General features: G+C 41.1%; 1 protein-coding gene across 3 annotated transcripts in view; it reads left to right on the plus strand.

Moving 5' to 3' along the window:
- The window catches only part of PTPRG (protein tyrosine phosphatase receptor type G), a 706,759-nt gene that overhangs the window by 171,404 nt on the left and 520,797 nt on the right, over nucleotides 1–14,558 (plus strand). For all 3 annotated transcript variants that reach the window (XM_077760245.1, XM_077760246.1, XM_077760247.1), the window contains exon 2: nucleotides 2,733–2,837. In XM_077760245.1, the coding sequence (XP_077616371.1) occupies nucleotides 2,733–2,837 (105 nt within the window). The remainder of the gene's footprint in view (nucleotides 1–2,732; nucleotides 2,838–14,558) is intronic.

Here is a 14,558-nt window from a genome sequence, read left to right on the forward strand (position 1 = left end):
GGGTGTCAGGGCAGGCTATCTATTGCATGACTTAAGGGTAGGTGGGGCATGGGGTATGATAATGACAAAATCGGAGTCTCTGTAACAAATTTCTTCTGTATTATTAGGTATTTAAAAAAAATTTTTTTTAAATATTTTTTATTTATTTCTAGGAGAGAGAGAGAGACAGCGTGAGCAGGGGAGGGTCAGAGAGAGAGGGAGATACAGACTGAAATTGGCTCCAGGCTCTGAGCTGGCAGTCAGCACAGAGCCCGACGCGGGGCTTGAACCCACAAACCGCGAGGTCATGACCTAAGCGAAAGTCGGACGCTTAACCGACTAAGCCACCCAGGCGCCCCTGTTAGGTATTTTCAAATCACTCTATGCCCAGTGCTTAATTGCTCTGCTCACAATGTCCTGTGGTGTTTTTGTAACAATGCTATGAAGGATATCGAGGCTCAACCACATACCCTAATGGAGGTCACAGTTCTGCGTTCAAGAGTGGTTTGCTCATTTCCTTGATAGAAAAAAGGAGGATTATTTGGGAGTAATTATTTAGAATGAACTAGCTCTAGGAAGCATATTAAATAGACACATGAAAAAGTTTCCCACATGCACAGAAAACAAATAAGCTGAGGAATTATTTATGTAGTGTGCTTTAGTGCAGGGGAAAAAATAGAATAGGGGTGTAGGAGATGGAAAATTTTATTTTTGATCACTAGAAGTTTAGAATGGTCAACTTCCTGGATCTCTGCATGGCTTATCTGCAGAATTAGTAGGATGGAGTAGTTGGTGGCTACCTAAACCTTTAGCATACTTTAAAAATGGGTAATTTTTGGTTTTTGTTGTTCAGGACCAGAGAGCAAACATAAATGATACCAGGTTTACTTTTCAGATGTGTGTTTGAATTTTACAGGATTCTGGTTTCCCCCTGAAGGGCCCATGTCTATGGAATATCTGTTTCTAGTTAAAGCATTTTTTTTTTTAACCCAGTGTTTGGAGTTGACATGCATAAAGCATAGATCTTCCTCGACTTATGATGGGGTTATGTCCTCATCAACTCATCGTAAGTGGAAAATACCTTGCATTGAAAATGTATTTTATACACCTAACCTACTGAATATCATAGCTTAGCCCAGCCTGCCTTGAACATGCTCAGAATGCTTCCGTTAGCTTACCGTTAGGCTGAATCATCTAACACAAAGCCTACATAATAACTGTGTTGAATGTCTCATATAATTCATTGGATATTCTACGGAATGTGGAAAACAGTGGCTATATCAGCACAGATGGTTGCAAGTGTGATGGCCGTTGACCCTCGTGATCATATGGTTGACTGGTAGCTGTGGCCTCTGCTGCCCAGCATCATGAGAAATGATCTTCCCCGGCTTATTGCCAGCCTGGGGAAAGATCCAAATTCAACATTCAAGGTTCGGTTCCCACTGACCGCCCGTGGTTTTTGCACCATTGGGAAGTTGAAAAATCAGTAGGTCAGCCCGTCATAAGTTGGGCACTGTGTGAACTCCACATGTTTATTAATTTGCCATCATGGTGACATCACTGTCATTACTTTGACTAATTCAGAATGGTGAATGTACTATTTTCCTGGTGCCTTCTTAATCTTAAATTGAATCTACAGTTCTCCTAACCATTTCCCCTGCTTTTTAAAAAGCACACTTGATTTTGTTTGGGTGCATTTAAATATTAACATAGACAGCTGGGATGTATTGTTTGAAGTGTAATTCCATTTCATTTTGGATTCTGGGCACCTGTGGTATTTGTCTTCTTACATGTCAGTGCATTCGGGTGTGGGCTCACAAGAAGGGGAATTTACATTCATGAATTGGCTGGGAGGGGAGGACTTTGAACACTATAGCAGCAGGCAGGGAGACGCTCTCTATAATGGCAGAGAAGATTGGATTCATTATGAGTTTTCAAAAAACACACCATTAAATAGGGTTTCTTTTCTGAGTATTGTTGACCTTGGCGGGTTTCACGTTTCACATCAGGTCTAACGGGACTATTTGGGGTCCAAAGGATGCAGAAGACGTGTACTCACTATGGGAAGTCTCCTAGGCCTGAGGCTGTGATGTGTTTGGATGGCCGAGACACTGGCTTTGATGCAGGCTTGCGTATGTTCGGTTCCCCGATGTGCTGCGTGCTTACCTGTGTTATCTGGGACCAGTTACTCAGTGTCTCTGAGCCTTAATTTCTCCATCTGTAAAAGAGATCTAATGCCCTTGCTGTATGAAGATCAAAAAAGCCTGAGAGGCCTTTTGCAGCTAGGACAATAGGCTTATCGATGCAGCCAGAACAAAAACCGTGGGTTCCAAGTCTACTAGTTGTAGGGTGCTGGATTGGACAAGTTAAAGTTGTTTAACTTCTGGAAGATTCAGTTTGCTAATCTGTAGAATGGTCTCATTATTGGGACCACTGGATGTATTACTGCCTGGTAGCGTTCTACAGAATATGTAAGATACTCTGTGTCAAGGGCTTAGTGCATTATGCTTGGTGGCACGGAGGGAAGGCTCATTGTAAGCTACTTTTAGTATCCGTAGTAATCCTGGTAATCCCTCTAGGTTATTCTATAGCTGTTTTTCTGTAAAGTCAGGAGGTTCTATTCCATTATCCGTGAGGCGTGTGCTTCTGGGATGTTACTCAGGGTGCGTTTGACACCCTTTCCTTTGTCCAGTGAACTCATTGTGCTCTCCCTCTCTGCTCACACTGTCTCTCTCTCTCTCTGTCTTTTGCAGCCTTGACAGAAGGCTACGTCGGGGCCCTGCGCGAGAACAGACACGGAAGCTCGGCGCAGATCCGCAGGCGTAAGGCTTCAGGTGACCCATACTGGGCCTACTCCGGTGAGTTGATCTGTTCCGACCAGGGTCACAAACCCCACTAGGCTCTCTGGAAAGTACTCTTTTAGTCACTTTCACACCTAACTTGTTTGTTCAGACCTTTGGTAGTTCACTAAAAGTTCTAACACTCGAGCCTGTTTTTCCTCAAGGTTACACATACCTTAATTTATCTCTCCCACCTGTTTTCTCAACCTGCTTTCCCCCCTCAATTTGCATTTATTTCTGAACTTTCCTTGTTAATGAGTTATTGTACCAAACTTGTAATTTCCCAAAAGACACAGACGTTTCTTTTCTGTCTTTCCAGTGGCTGTGATTTCAGAAAGCAGCAAATCGAAGGCTGGTCTTCAGCTGCTAAATGTCTGCTAAATATTACAAAGCATCACATATCAAAAAGATCTGTGATGCTTTAATCTAGAAAAATGCAACTTTATTTTCAAGTTGGATCTTGTTAGTTGAATGTATTTCAGCCCTCTGTAGTATTCTGCAGCTCTTTTCCTTTTCACTTTTAAACTTTTAGCCTTCCAGCCAGTGAAGACAAAGCATTATTAAAAGTATGTTGAATATTACATTGCAGATAATCTCCTTACATTCTGAAGGGGAAATAAAAATGAAGCCCTGCAAGAATATATGGACCTTTCTGGATTATTCTTCAAAAGTATCATAGGTGGATTGTTATTTCCCAAAGAGATTTCGATGCTTAAAAATATATGGAAAATGTATTGTAGCCAATTAAGGAGGAATGGTTGAGGAAAATAGACAACCTGGGAAATTCTGGTGGCACTAAATAATTCAAATAATTTGTATGAAAAGGCTTGAAGGCATGGGATATTAGTATTAATAATAAATCTGTGTTTGTGCAGTGTCATTGCATATAGAAGTGGAAGGCATTATTTTCATAATGGTGCTCTGGTTTTAAATCCTGAATTTCCACCTGCAAATCCTGTTAAATTTATGTCAGCGTAAAATTTATAGGCTTGATCTTTAATTACACCTTATCTATTGGCTTTTTGCATCCTTTTGTCTATTGATAAATCTCCTGCCCCTACAGGGAGAATAGCCTATCTGTTTTGTTTTGCAAGGAACAGATAGTGATTCTGAAGTCTTCCATCACACCCAACTCCTTGTGATTAGAATTATCTAATTAGAACCTTTTTGTCACCATTTCTGATAAATGAAGGAAATTGCAAGATGAAGGCCAAAATTACGTGTATATATATAGCTTCTTGCCAAGAAACCTGAAGAAAATTTATCATTTTGTACCCTGTGGCTCCGATATCAGTTAGGAGGAGGCGTAAAGTGGCCTGCTATTTACAGTTCATCAATTTAGAATAATAATGCTGTTAGTCAGGAAATTGCTAGTTATATTCCCTCAGCATCTCTGATGGTAAGTGGCAGCGAAGAAACGAAAGACTTAAAACTTTCCCCATTACTCAGTTAAGAAGGGCTGTATGTGGTGCAGTCTTTGAAATGGAGCAATTGTTGGTACCCTTGGCTCTAGTGGATGTAATGAGTCTCCATTTTGCATTTCTGGAATGCATTTGGGAACTGCCTCTATCAGCAGAAGGGGGGATAGTTCAGTATCAGGCTTTCGGCACCTGTTTTCTGTAGGAAATCGAGACGGTCATTCTCTTTGGCTTTGTAGGTTATGTGTGGTCTCTTCCACTGTGGTGCAAAGGCAGCCATGGGTAATGCTAGATACAGTGGCTGGGTTTCCGTAAAAATTTACTTATGAACACTGAAATTTGAATTGTATATAATTTTCAAAAAATATTCTACTTCTTATTGATTCCCCCCACCCCCCCCACTCAATCATTTAAAGATAGAGGAGCCATTCTTACTTCACAGGCTGTATGAAGCCAGGCGGCCAGTTGGATAGAGTTGGATGGGTTCTGCAGGCTATAGTTTATCAACCCCTCTCCTGGTTGACTTTTTTCCTGGAGGGGATAGGAGAGTCCTATGAGGAATCCCCCAGAAGGATATAGAGTGGTTTGGAAGAACCAGTGAAGTTACTTTCTTAAGGGCGAAATGGAGAAAATACAAAATAAAAGAAGAAGCAAAGAATGAAATGAGACAGAGCTCAGTTGATGGTAGACAGTCCCCATGCTTTAACTAGTTCTTCCAGAAAATTCCATGGTGTCCGAGGTTGTTTCACACCAAACTGCTGGAATATCGATTTGCGTGTCAACTAGGCTTTGGGTCCCTCATAGACACTTCTCAGCATCTGGCCAATAGACAAAGACAGGGCACTTTGGACACTTAAGACCAAGGCCCTGAAACCACAGCAGACCAGAGGTCGGCTCTGAGCTGCAGGCATACACACCTCTAGGAGGAAATGCTTGAAAAGCGGGACTGCCTAAGGAAAGGTTCGTTGTTTGTAGAAAGAATGGTTTCTAAATTTAGCAAAAGTGAAGCAGGCCCTTTCTGAAAGATTGGTTTAATGGTCCAGAGTTTAATTTCATGCCTTTAATTCACAGATTTGTCTTACTTCCTCTTCAGATAATATCATTGGTGCTTTGGGGGTATGGTGTGTGAGACCATGAATTTTGAGGTCATGTAGACTATGGCTCAAATAGGAGTTTTATCTCCTCTGATATTTGTGTTTAATTTTAAAACTTTTATTTATTTTTGATTGAGAGAGAGAGACAGAGACAGAGCCTGAGGAGGGGAGGGGCAGAGAGAGAGGGAGACACAGAATCCAAAGTAGGCTCCAGGCTCTCAGTTGTCAGCATAGAGCCTGATGCGGGGGCCGAACCCACGAACCGTGAGATCATGACCTGAGCTGAAGTTGGAGGCTTCACCGACTGAGCCACCCAGGCGCCCCTATCTCCTAATATTTTTGTGACGTTAGGAGGGCATTTAATTTCTTGGCGATTCAGGTTCTCCATCTGTGAAATGGGAGTAATTAAGAGCACTTCCCTCATAGAGTTGTTTTGGGGATGAAATGAGTTATCTGTGAAAAGTAACGTAGTCTGTTTATCCAGTACCTAATATTCCTGCTGTTTTGGATGGACATGATTATTAATTACATTTGCTGCTCTTGATGTTGTTAGTTGCAGTTCTCAGTGAGTAGCTGTGATGGGCAGTGCATGATCACTTCGTTATACTGAGTAAGCTAAATTGCATCAGTTATATTCCCGAAAACTCCCCATTTGGGATTTGGGAATGAGGGTTTAAACAAACTATCCTCAAGCTACGCTACTCAAACCACTGCTGTTCTTGTGAATAAAGTTTTACTGAAACACAGCCACACCCATTCTTTTGGGTATTGTCTATGGCTGCTTAAGTGATGGGGTTGAATAGGTGCTCCAGCCCAACCCAAAGACCTAGGATATTTTTTTCTGGCCCTTGAGAGAAAAGGTTTACACTCCTGCTCACATTGAGATAGCTTGGGTTTTTGAGCAGATGTTAGCCTGACTCATAAACAGAACTGTTCGGAGATTTGGAAAATGTCTCTTTTTAAATTTTGGTTTCCTCCTTTGCATTTCCCCTCGAGCTGGAATATCCTTAAACAGGTCTGGTTAGCATTCAGAAGGGAGTCTGGTGGAAAGGACCGGGGAGGAAGAAAGGGATGAGTGGAGAAGCATGTGCTACAGGAGATGATCAGGGAGACAGCTGGGTGCTGGTGCTTCCGGGGCCCCGTGCCCCTGGGTTCCTGAGTCCTGCTCCATAGGCTGCTTCTGTGTAGGCGGGTTTGGTGCCTGATGCTGACCCAGTTCTCCCGCTGAGCCCCCGTCACAGTCACTTTAGGAGACTGGGGGAAATTTTCGAGCTGTGGATATTGTCACGACAGTAGTCCATTAGTATTAGTGTAACTTCTGCATTCGGACTAACCAACCTATTTCTGTTTGTCCGTTATCACTTTGGGTAATGCGCTCATCCTCGTTATATTTGAGATGCTAAAGTCTTTACCTCTGTAGGCTTCTCTGACAGTGTCACTGTGAACATCTAGCATAGTGGATGGTTTATTGAGGAGCCTGGAAATGGTCCCAATGGGATCCTCTGAAGATTGGTTCTCTCTCTGCTGTTCACTTTTATCTACTGTAAATAGGGGGTCATAATATCTGAGTCCAATGTGACAGTATCACGAATAAGAGATAGGAAATGGAACGTAAATGTAAGATATTATTATTGTTAACTGTTAATAATAGCATTGTAAGTTCAAGATTACTTTCTATCTTTGGGTTTATTTTCCTTATTCCAAGAGAGGGACAGAAGGGGAAAGACTTCTTTATGTATTTCAGAATTCTACTGGGGGAAAAAATCCCCCTAATAGATTGAATAAGAGGATCTCACTGAAAATATGAGAATAATCTCTGTTAGTTTTATTTGACTAAAACACGTATTTTTCTGTGTTACATGAAGTGATGACAGCTCATGAATTTTGGAATTTGCCGGAACTTCTGTAATTATTACACAAATAGTAACAAATGCTAGGTAGGTCATTGTTGTTGGAAAGGGAAATGAGAAACAAATCTGGAGCAAGTTCAAGGGGAAATTGGAGGCATTTTTATAAAGCTGTCTGTTTTTTCTCCCCCCCCCCTTAGAGACTTGGAGAAAAGCAGATTGCGGTCTCTTCTCTAACCCTTGTCTGTCTTCCCCTGTTTGGCTTTGTGCAATTTGTATAATCCTTCTCTCATGTTCCTTCTGTGTAGAGTCTACAAATCAATACAAGGGGGACAGTTCTCCCTGTTTAAGGAATCCAAAACTGAGTCAAGTGATGACCAAACTTGCCTGCACGGTGTCTGGTGGTGTGCTGAGCAGCGCCCAAGCAGGGCTGTTCTAAGAAGCGTTCCAACTGTGGCCAGGACATTGTCGGGGGAGGCTTCCAAGGTCCCTTTTCATTGTCCTGGGTTGCTGACTTACCCAGCTGTAAAATGGAGATAAAAAGAGGACATACCTTGCAGATCAGCTTTTTGAGGGTTAGCTGCAACATATGTGAGCACCTGGTGTAATTCTCGGCCTCCACTCCGGAGTGGGATACGGATTACCCATTTGCCTCTTAATTATATGCCACCCCACTGCATTCTTCCTATAAACATACTGTAGATTGCACGTACCTGTGAGGGCGTGCTGCATGGAGGTGGATGTTTCATTTCCCTAGCGAAATGTAGAATCCTTGAGGACAAGGGGTATGGTTTATAAGTCCTTATTTTGTTTTTTTCCTGCTGTGCATCTGGGTATCTCATTTTGTGCATGTTTGGTACCTATTTTTCAAGTGGGTGAACGGATGTATAGATAAATGAACTCCTGTCAGAGTCTGGGCTTGAAGACTCACTAAGGGGATCCTGCCTTGAAATTCAGATAAATTAGTGGGTGATTTACAAAAGGTTTCACCATTGGATCCTTTTACGTAATCAGCTCCCCTGGTGAACTTAAGATGTAATTAAATTCCTAAAATATCATTTCCATGCCTCTTTTTCATAATGTCTACAAATGGTAAAGCAAAACATACCTGCCTGTAGAAGTCTGCTCTTGTTGGGAGAATGGAAGCCACAGTAAAACCTCAGAGTTTGATATTAACATTGTATTGTGTGCTCTTCTCCTAAAGCCTCCTGTGGCGTTTCTGAAGGGAATCATTTCCTTAGAGACATTGCATTTGCAGTAGAGAACTTATTCAATGGAACCACATGGTTGGCGAGCAATCAGTTTTGAGATTCATCCCCCCAAGACCCAGCCCAGCGTTCCCTCCACTTTCAAGCCTAGCCTGACCCCTTTCTTCCTTATCAGTCTACCTTTTTTTTTTTTAATTAAAAAAAAGTTTTATTTATTTTTGAGAGAGAGGGAGAGGATGAGCTGGGGAGAGGCCGAGATGAGGAAGAGAAAGAATCCCAAGCAGGCTCTACCCTGCCCGATGCGGGGCTCCATCTCACCAACCATGAGATCATGACCTGAGCTGAAATCATGAGTCGAATGGTTAGCTGGCTGAGCCACCCAGGTGTCCCAGTCTCCCTTAGATTTTTATAATTAATTTCTTTCTTTATAACTCCTTATCCCTCTTATTAACTGTGGTAACTAGAAGATAGTTATTCATTAAACACAATTCTGATTGCTTACTGTATGCCAGATGTTGTGCTGTAATGGAAGGGGTCAGAGAAGCTCCCCGAATTGTTGCTGCCAGATCCCAGCCGCTAAAGATGGGCAGGTGTTTGCCAGGACATGAGGAGGCCTTGAAGCGTGAAATGACCTGGCAATGACTGGGGAAATGGAAAGAGCTCACTAAGTGTAGAGCATATGGTAGAGTGGAGGCAGTTGAGGGAATAATGCAGAGTATTGGACCATGAAAAGTCTTAAAGTATTCTACTAGTGACCTAGAACATCTGTCCTCGAGTGATAGGGAAGCATTTAAGGGTTTCATGGTGGAAATGGAGTAAGTTGCTTTTTTAGTAGAATAGGGCCAGCGGTTGTAGGGTTAAGGATCCGTCAGTGGTGGAAGAAGGCAGGATCAAAAAATGGGGAAGTTGTATCAGAGATTTGAGAGATAAAAGGAGAGAAGTCATGGGAATTCATTACCATTAGTATGTGGAAGATAATGCACACTAAATTGTCTAGGGTGGTCCGTGGGATGATTGAAGATGGCATTGCATTTAATTTACAATGAGTCCAGAGGAGTGATGGGTTGGTTGTGAAGGTAAAAAGTTGGACAATATTAAGATATGGTATAGTGTTTTGTATTAAGATAGGGTATAGTGTTCTGTCCATCCTTCTTGTACTCTTAAACCTTAGGCTGCTTGAACAGAACCTTTGTCTGTAATTAACCTTGGCATTTCCCTGTTCTTAGTTAAATGTTTCGGAAGAGGGGGGCCGCAAGGGCCGCAAGGTAGGGAGCACATTGTAGAACAAACTATTTCTTCCTATAGGTACTCTTTTTTTCTTTTGCACTTGATCTGTGATTACAAGTATAGATAGGGTGAGAAAAAAACACATATGGTCACACACTAATCAGGACTTTATGTATAAAAGAGAAAAATGTGCTAAGCCATATGCTTAGGATACCTTGAGCATTTTTCAATACTTGGCCGAGTTTGGCTTTTTCTCTCCCTGTCTCTCTCCCTCCACCCCCAATGTTTGAAAGAGACTGTTCTCATATCTTGAAGATGCCTTCTTTTTCTTTTCTTTCTTCTCTTTCTTTTTTTTTTTTTTAACTTTCTTCTAATCTTTGCCATCTGAGTTTTAAAGTTTCTTGGCATCTTCTCCGTGGAGATGGTTTCACGAGTATTTGCCAAGTTCATGGATGCTGTTGTATGCTGTGAGAGGTCATTGGTAAATTCCGTAGGGTCCTTGTGACCCTTGGAAAAGCCTCTTAGGAAGATGAACTTTTGTTCAGTGCTGTGTTTGTGTCAAGCAGTGTATATCAGTGATAAACAATTTCTTTTGTTGCTCTGGGCTCAGTGGAAGCCCAAGAGTGTGGGTTTTCGATTGATTCTGAAGGTAGGTTGGTGGAGCTGTTTTGGAGGGTTCTCTGGCAATATGTGTGAAAATGTTAAATATTTATAGTCTTTGATCCAGCACTTCTGTTTCTAGGAATTTGTCTTTTAGAAACACTTGTGCACATCCTCAATGTGGCATTGTGTTTAACAGACTAAGTAGTCATAAGTAGGGACTTGGGTAATTATAGTACATCCTTATGATGATACTAAACATCCACCAAAATGAAATAGGCAGAAGATACATTAGAATAATATGGGTAATGAGGTCCTATTAATGACTAGAGCTGAGAGGTCTGGAGACTATACACAGAAGTTAATTGTGGCTATTATTGAGAAATGAGGGATATTGCCTTTTTTACATTTACATCTATAATACTTTAATATCTTACAGAATTATATCTAGAATATTTTAATTTCTTATACCAGCACATTCATAGTATTTCCTAAAGTAATCCTTTTATTTTAGAATAGATGGCTGAATGGTATTAAATTTAGGCAGTTGCCTTTGTAGCAATTTTGAGGAGAGAAAAAGAAAGGAAAAACTAAGAGGAAAGTCGGAAGAGAGGCAAAAGCTCTTTTGTCTCTTTAATTGGCTGTATCCAAATTTTTTAGGGAACATTCCACTGGCATTTCACATTTTATAAAATGCTGATATGAACTGTGCAGAAATTAATGAACTGATATTGACTCAGTTTGAAAAGGAACATCAAGATTTATTGAGCAAAGCAGTAAATATTGACCCAGGCAGGGATAAGGTCAATATTTGCCTTGATACAGCATAAATCTTAATATTCAATAATCTATAAATTTAGTGTCTACAGAAGACATACCTAAAAGTATATATTTCTTCATATCTGTGATGAATCATAGTCAAGTGTCTTTTTTCCTGGTTATAAATTTGAAAGGATGATGTTCTCTCCTTTGAAACTAGCTTGTTGGGGGCAGAGGTGGGGGAGTGTGGCTTAGTGGAACGACATTATTATTTTAAAATTTCAAAGGGAAGATATTCCTAGCCTCATACATGCCTAAGAAAACCTCAAAAGCACTTATCTGAATGTGCTGTGTGATTTACTTAAAGGCTGGTCATCTTTTTTCTAACCGAATACGATGTACTCGTTTATTATATCTGATTTGGTTCATAAAACCCACTACCCTGACTCTATAAAATAGGGAAATAGTCTACCTTTCCCTTTGGATATTGGTAAGCTATGTTATGTGGAATTTTTCTTTTCGGCAGATAAAACGTCCCTGATACATATAATATTGAGTAACGCTTTGTTGGCCGTTCTCATTGAAATGTTAAGTTGAACTGCACTCTATTCTTTTTCTTGTTGTCTCTTCTATGCACGGGGTAGGCCTGGTGGCAATATAAAAGGTAGACCTATCTTGCTGGATTGTCGCCTTCTATTACTGCCCACGTGTAGCTGGTATGAGTGTCTAACATGTGCTTAAAGATTGAATTCTCTCCCCATTTATTTAAATGCAAAAGGAAACTCAGTCCATAAGTTCAAGTGTAGTTAATCTGCACCTGAGCAGAAGTCTACATGGTCCAAGTGTTGTCAGTCCACCTTCTGTATTGTGTTAGCCTTCAGCCATTTCTTAAGTGATCCTGAAATTAACCACACCTCCACCTTTCAGCTGGTAATCTCCTATGACCCTGTTTGAAACCAGTAGCATCAAGGGTAGTATATATTCTTGGTTATCTTTCTTGCTACTAAAACTTAACCTGTCTTCTGTTTCATTTATATTTACCCCATTTTCTATCATGTGGCTAAAGTGACTTTGTTTAGTGCTATGTATGTAACATGGAGCGTTACGTTCTTGCAGCATACTTTGTAGTAACTTGAGGAATTGTTACTTTTCATGAATATTACTGTAGTGTGTAATAAATAATGTCTTCCCTGAGTGTAGTATTGAATGTGATTTTATGTCATGTGAGCAATGACTCTACTGCTATATAAGAACCTGACATTTAACATAATAAAGTTGTTTCTTCTTGAGTTGTTTATCAAGGAGAAACCCATAGCTTGGTGCTAATAGGTCTTTAATACTTCCGTTAGTTACCAGTATCTCTTCTTAACAGAGATAGGTCTTGTCCAGTGCCTTCAGCTGGAGAAGAGTATTTTAGAATTTGATCTTGTGGCTTTTATCATTTCCTGGTACCCTTTATATTTGGCAGGCCGTGCTAATTTTCCATTGTGGTTTGTTAAATTTCCCATTAATTATATATTTAAGATTTTATAAAATGTGAACCAGGTTGAATAAAAATTGAAACTTAGCATTTATACAATTGGTGTTCCAATATGGCAAAATAAATCTTCTTCCCTGAGAGAGTTTACTCCCATCACGGTAGAATTGAATGCCTCTCAGTGTATGCCATGCAATCAGCCTTTATCTGTGATGTGAAAAATCACAGAGGGTAGGGAGTTTCTGTAAATTGGCTTAAAAATTACAGAAACTATTTAGTGGCCTAATTTATTTATTTATTTTTAATTTTTTTTTTNAGTGGCCTAATTTAAAAAGTATGGCTCACTGTATGTCCAGTTTCTAGTATAGGCATGTAGATGATTAAAAGTCTTAAAATACACATCGGGGTCAAGCCTCCTGAATTTCTCCTCCATAGCCTTTTCAGCCCCCTGTTTTGAGACCTCCCCAGGATCAAACAGTGGACCTCTGTACCCATTCTCCATTGTTACTGGTTATTGCCTCTGGTTTATTAAATATTTTAAATCGATGGAGAGAATTTCATTTTGCAAGGGTGGGATGTGGTGGGGTATGTATTATGCTCTTCAGCCCACTTAGTGAATTTAGTTGATTTTGACATCTTTCCTGGGCTTGGGAAGCCAGTTGATCCAGATTTCCTGTTTGTGTTAATCTACATTCTCGCAGTTGGAAGGCCATTCTCTGGGAGGAAAAGAGCTTCTTCTCGAAGCTGCATGAAACTTCGCTACTCCCAAAGGTATCGTTTAGTTGCCCTGCCCCGATTAGTGTTGGCCTCTTTCCCCGCTGGAACCCATTTTCCTCTGTCCCACCCTCTGTCCCACAGTGTTCTTCCTTCCAGCAGGGTGTGCATGCCATTAGGACATTTGCATAGTGACTGGTTGTTGAGGAAGTTGAGCAGGAAAATGAAACATGAACTTCTTCTAGGCTGTTTGACTAGTATCCGCAAAGATGAGAGAAGCCGTTTGTAGCATGTTTCTGCTTCTGGGGCTCACTGTGATAATGGAGGTGTTTTCTCCTCACTGTTGTGAAATACATAGTCCACACTCTCCTGGGGAATGATTTTGACACTTTTTGAAGTCCTGTGGCTTTTACATTCTTCTACCACTTCTTAATGAGCTATCTTGTAACATCCCTTTCATCTAGAGATTGCCTTTTCTCTCACCATCCACTAGGGTGTGAAAAGGAAGTTTCGACACTCAGGGCCGCTTGGACCACACATTTGCTATGCCAGAAAGAACTAGTCAAGATTTGCCTTCCTTTATGTTATGAGTATTCCTGGGTACTGGTGGTATTACCAAGATTTTTCTTCCGTAGTCACACAGAAGTCATTTCTGGGAGCACGTCTGCCTATCAAGATTTGTTTCTGCCTCCATTTCCGTGTCTTAGCCTCTGGAAAAGACCTCCTGACTCTCTGGGCTTAATATAAGGGAAATTTATGATCTAACATAGCCCTCTAGAGGCAGGGGACCACCAGGCAGTATCTTTTACTCTGGCATCTTTAAAGTGAACTCCGTGTTGTTCATACTTTACCATCGATGGGCTTGTTCCTTAGAATCACTTGTCTCATGGCTTTATTTATTTATTTATTTTTAAAATTTTTAATGTTTTATTTATTTCTGAGAGAGAGACACAGCATGAGCAGGGGAGGGTGAGAGAGAGAGAGAGAGAGAGATACAGAATCTGAAGCAAGCTCCAGACTCTGAGCTAGCTGTCAGCACAGAGCCTGACTTGGGGCTCGAACCCACTAACCTGAAATCATGACCTGAGTCGAAGTCGGAGGCTTAACCGACTGAGTCACCCAAGCGCCCCACTTATCTCATGGCTTTAATACAGCTTCAGCAGTTCCTGAAGTCACACGCTGAGGTATAAAGGCCAGAGAAAGAAGAGAAGGTATCTTTTTCTTGCATCTCTAGTTAAAGTGCCAGTAACATGTTCCTCTAAGCACCCCGTCCCTGGCCAATCACCCCTTCTCTCTCATTGATCAGACTGGATCACATGTTCATGCTTAATCAAGTCACTAGCAAGAGATTTAGGCCCATCAGGATCTACCCAAGAATGGGTGGGGGGGGGGGGG

Source organism: Crocuta crocuta, unplaced genomic scaffold, assembly GCF_008692635.1.
Source record: "Crocuta crocuta isolate KB4526 unplaced genomic scaffold, BGI_CrCroc_1.0 scaffold213, whole genome shotgun sequence".
Lineage (NCBI taxonomy): Eukaryota > Metazoa > Chordata > Mammalia > Carnivora > Hyaenidae > Crocuta > Crocuta crocuta.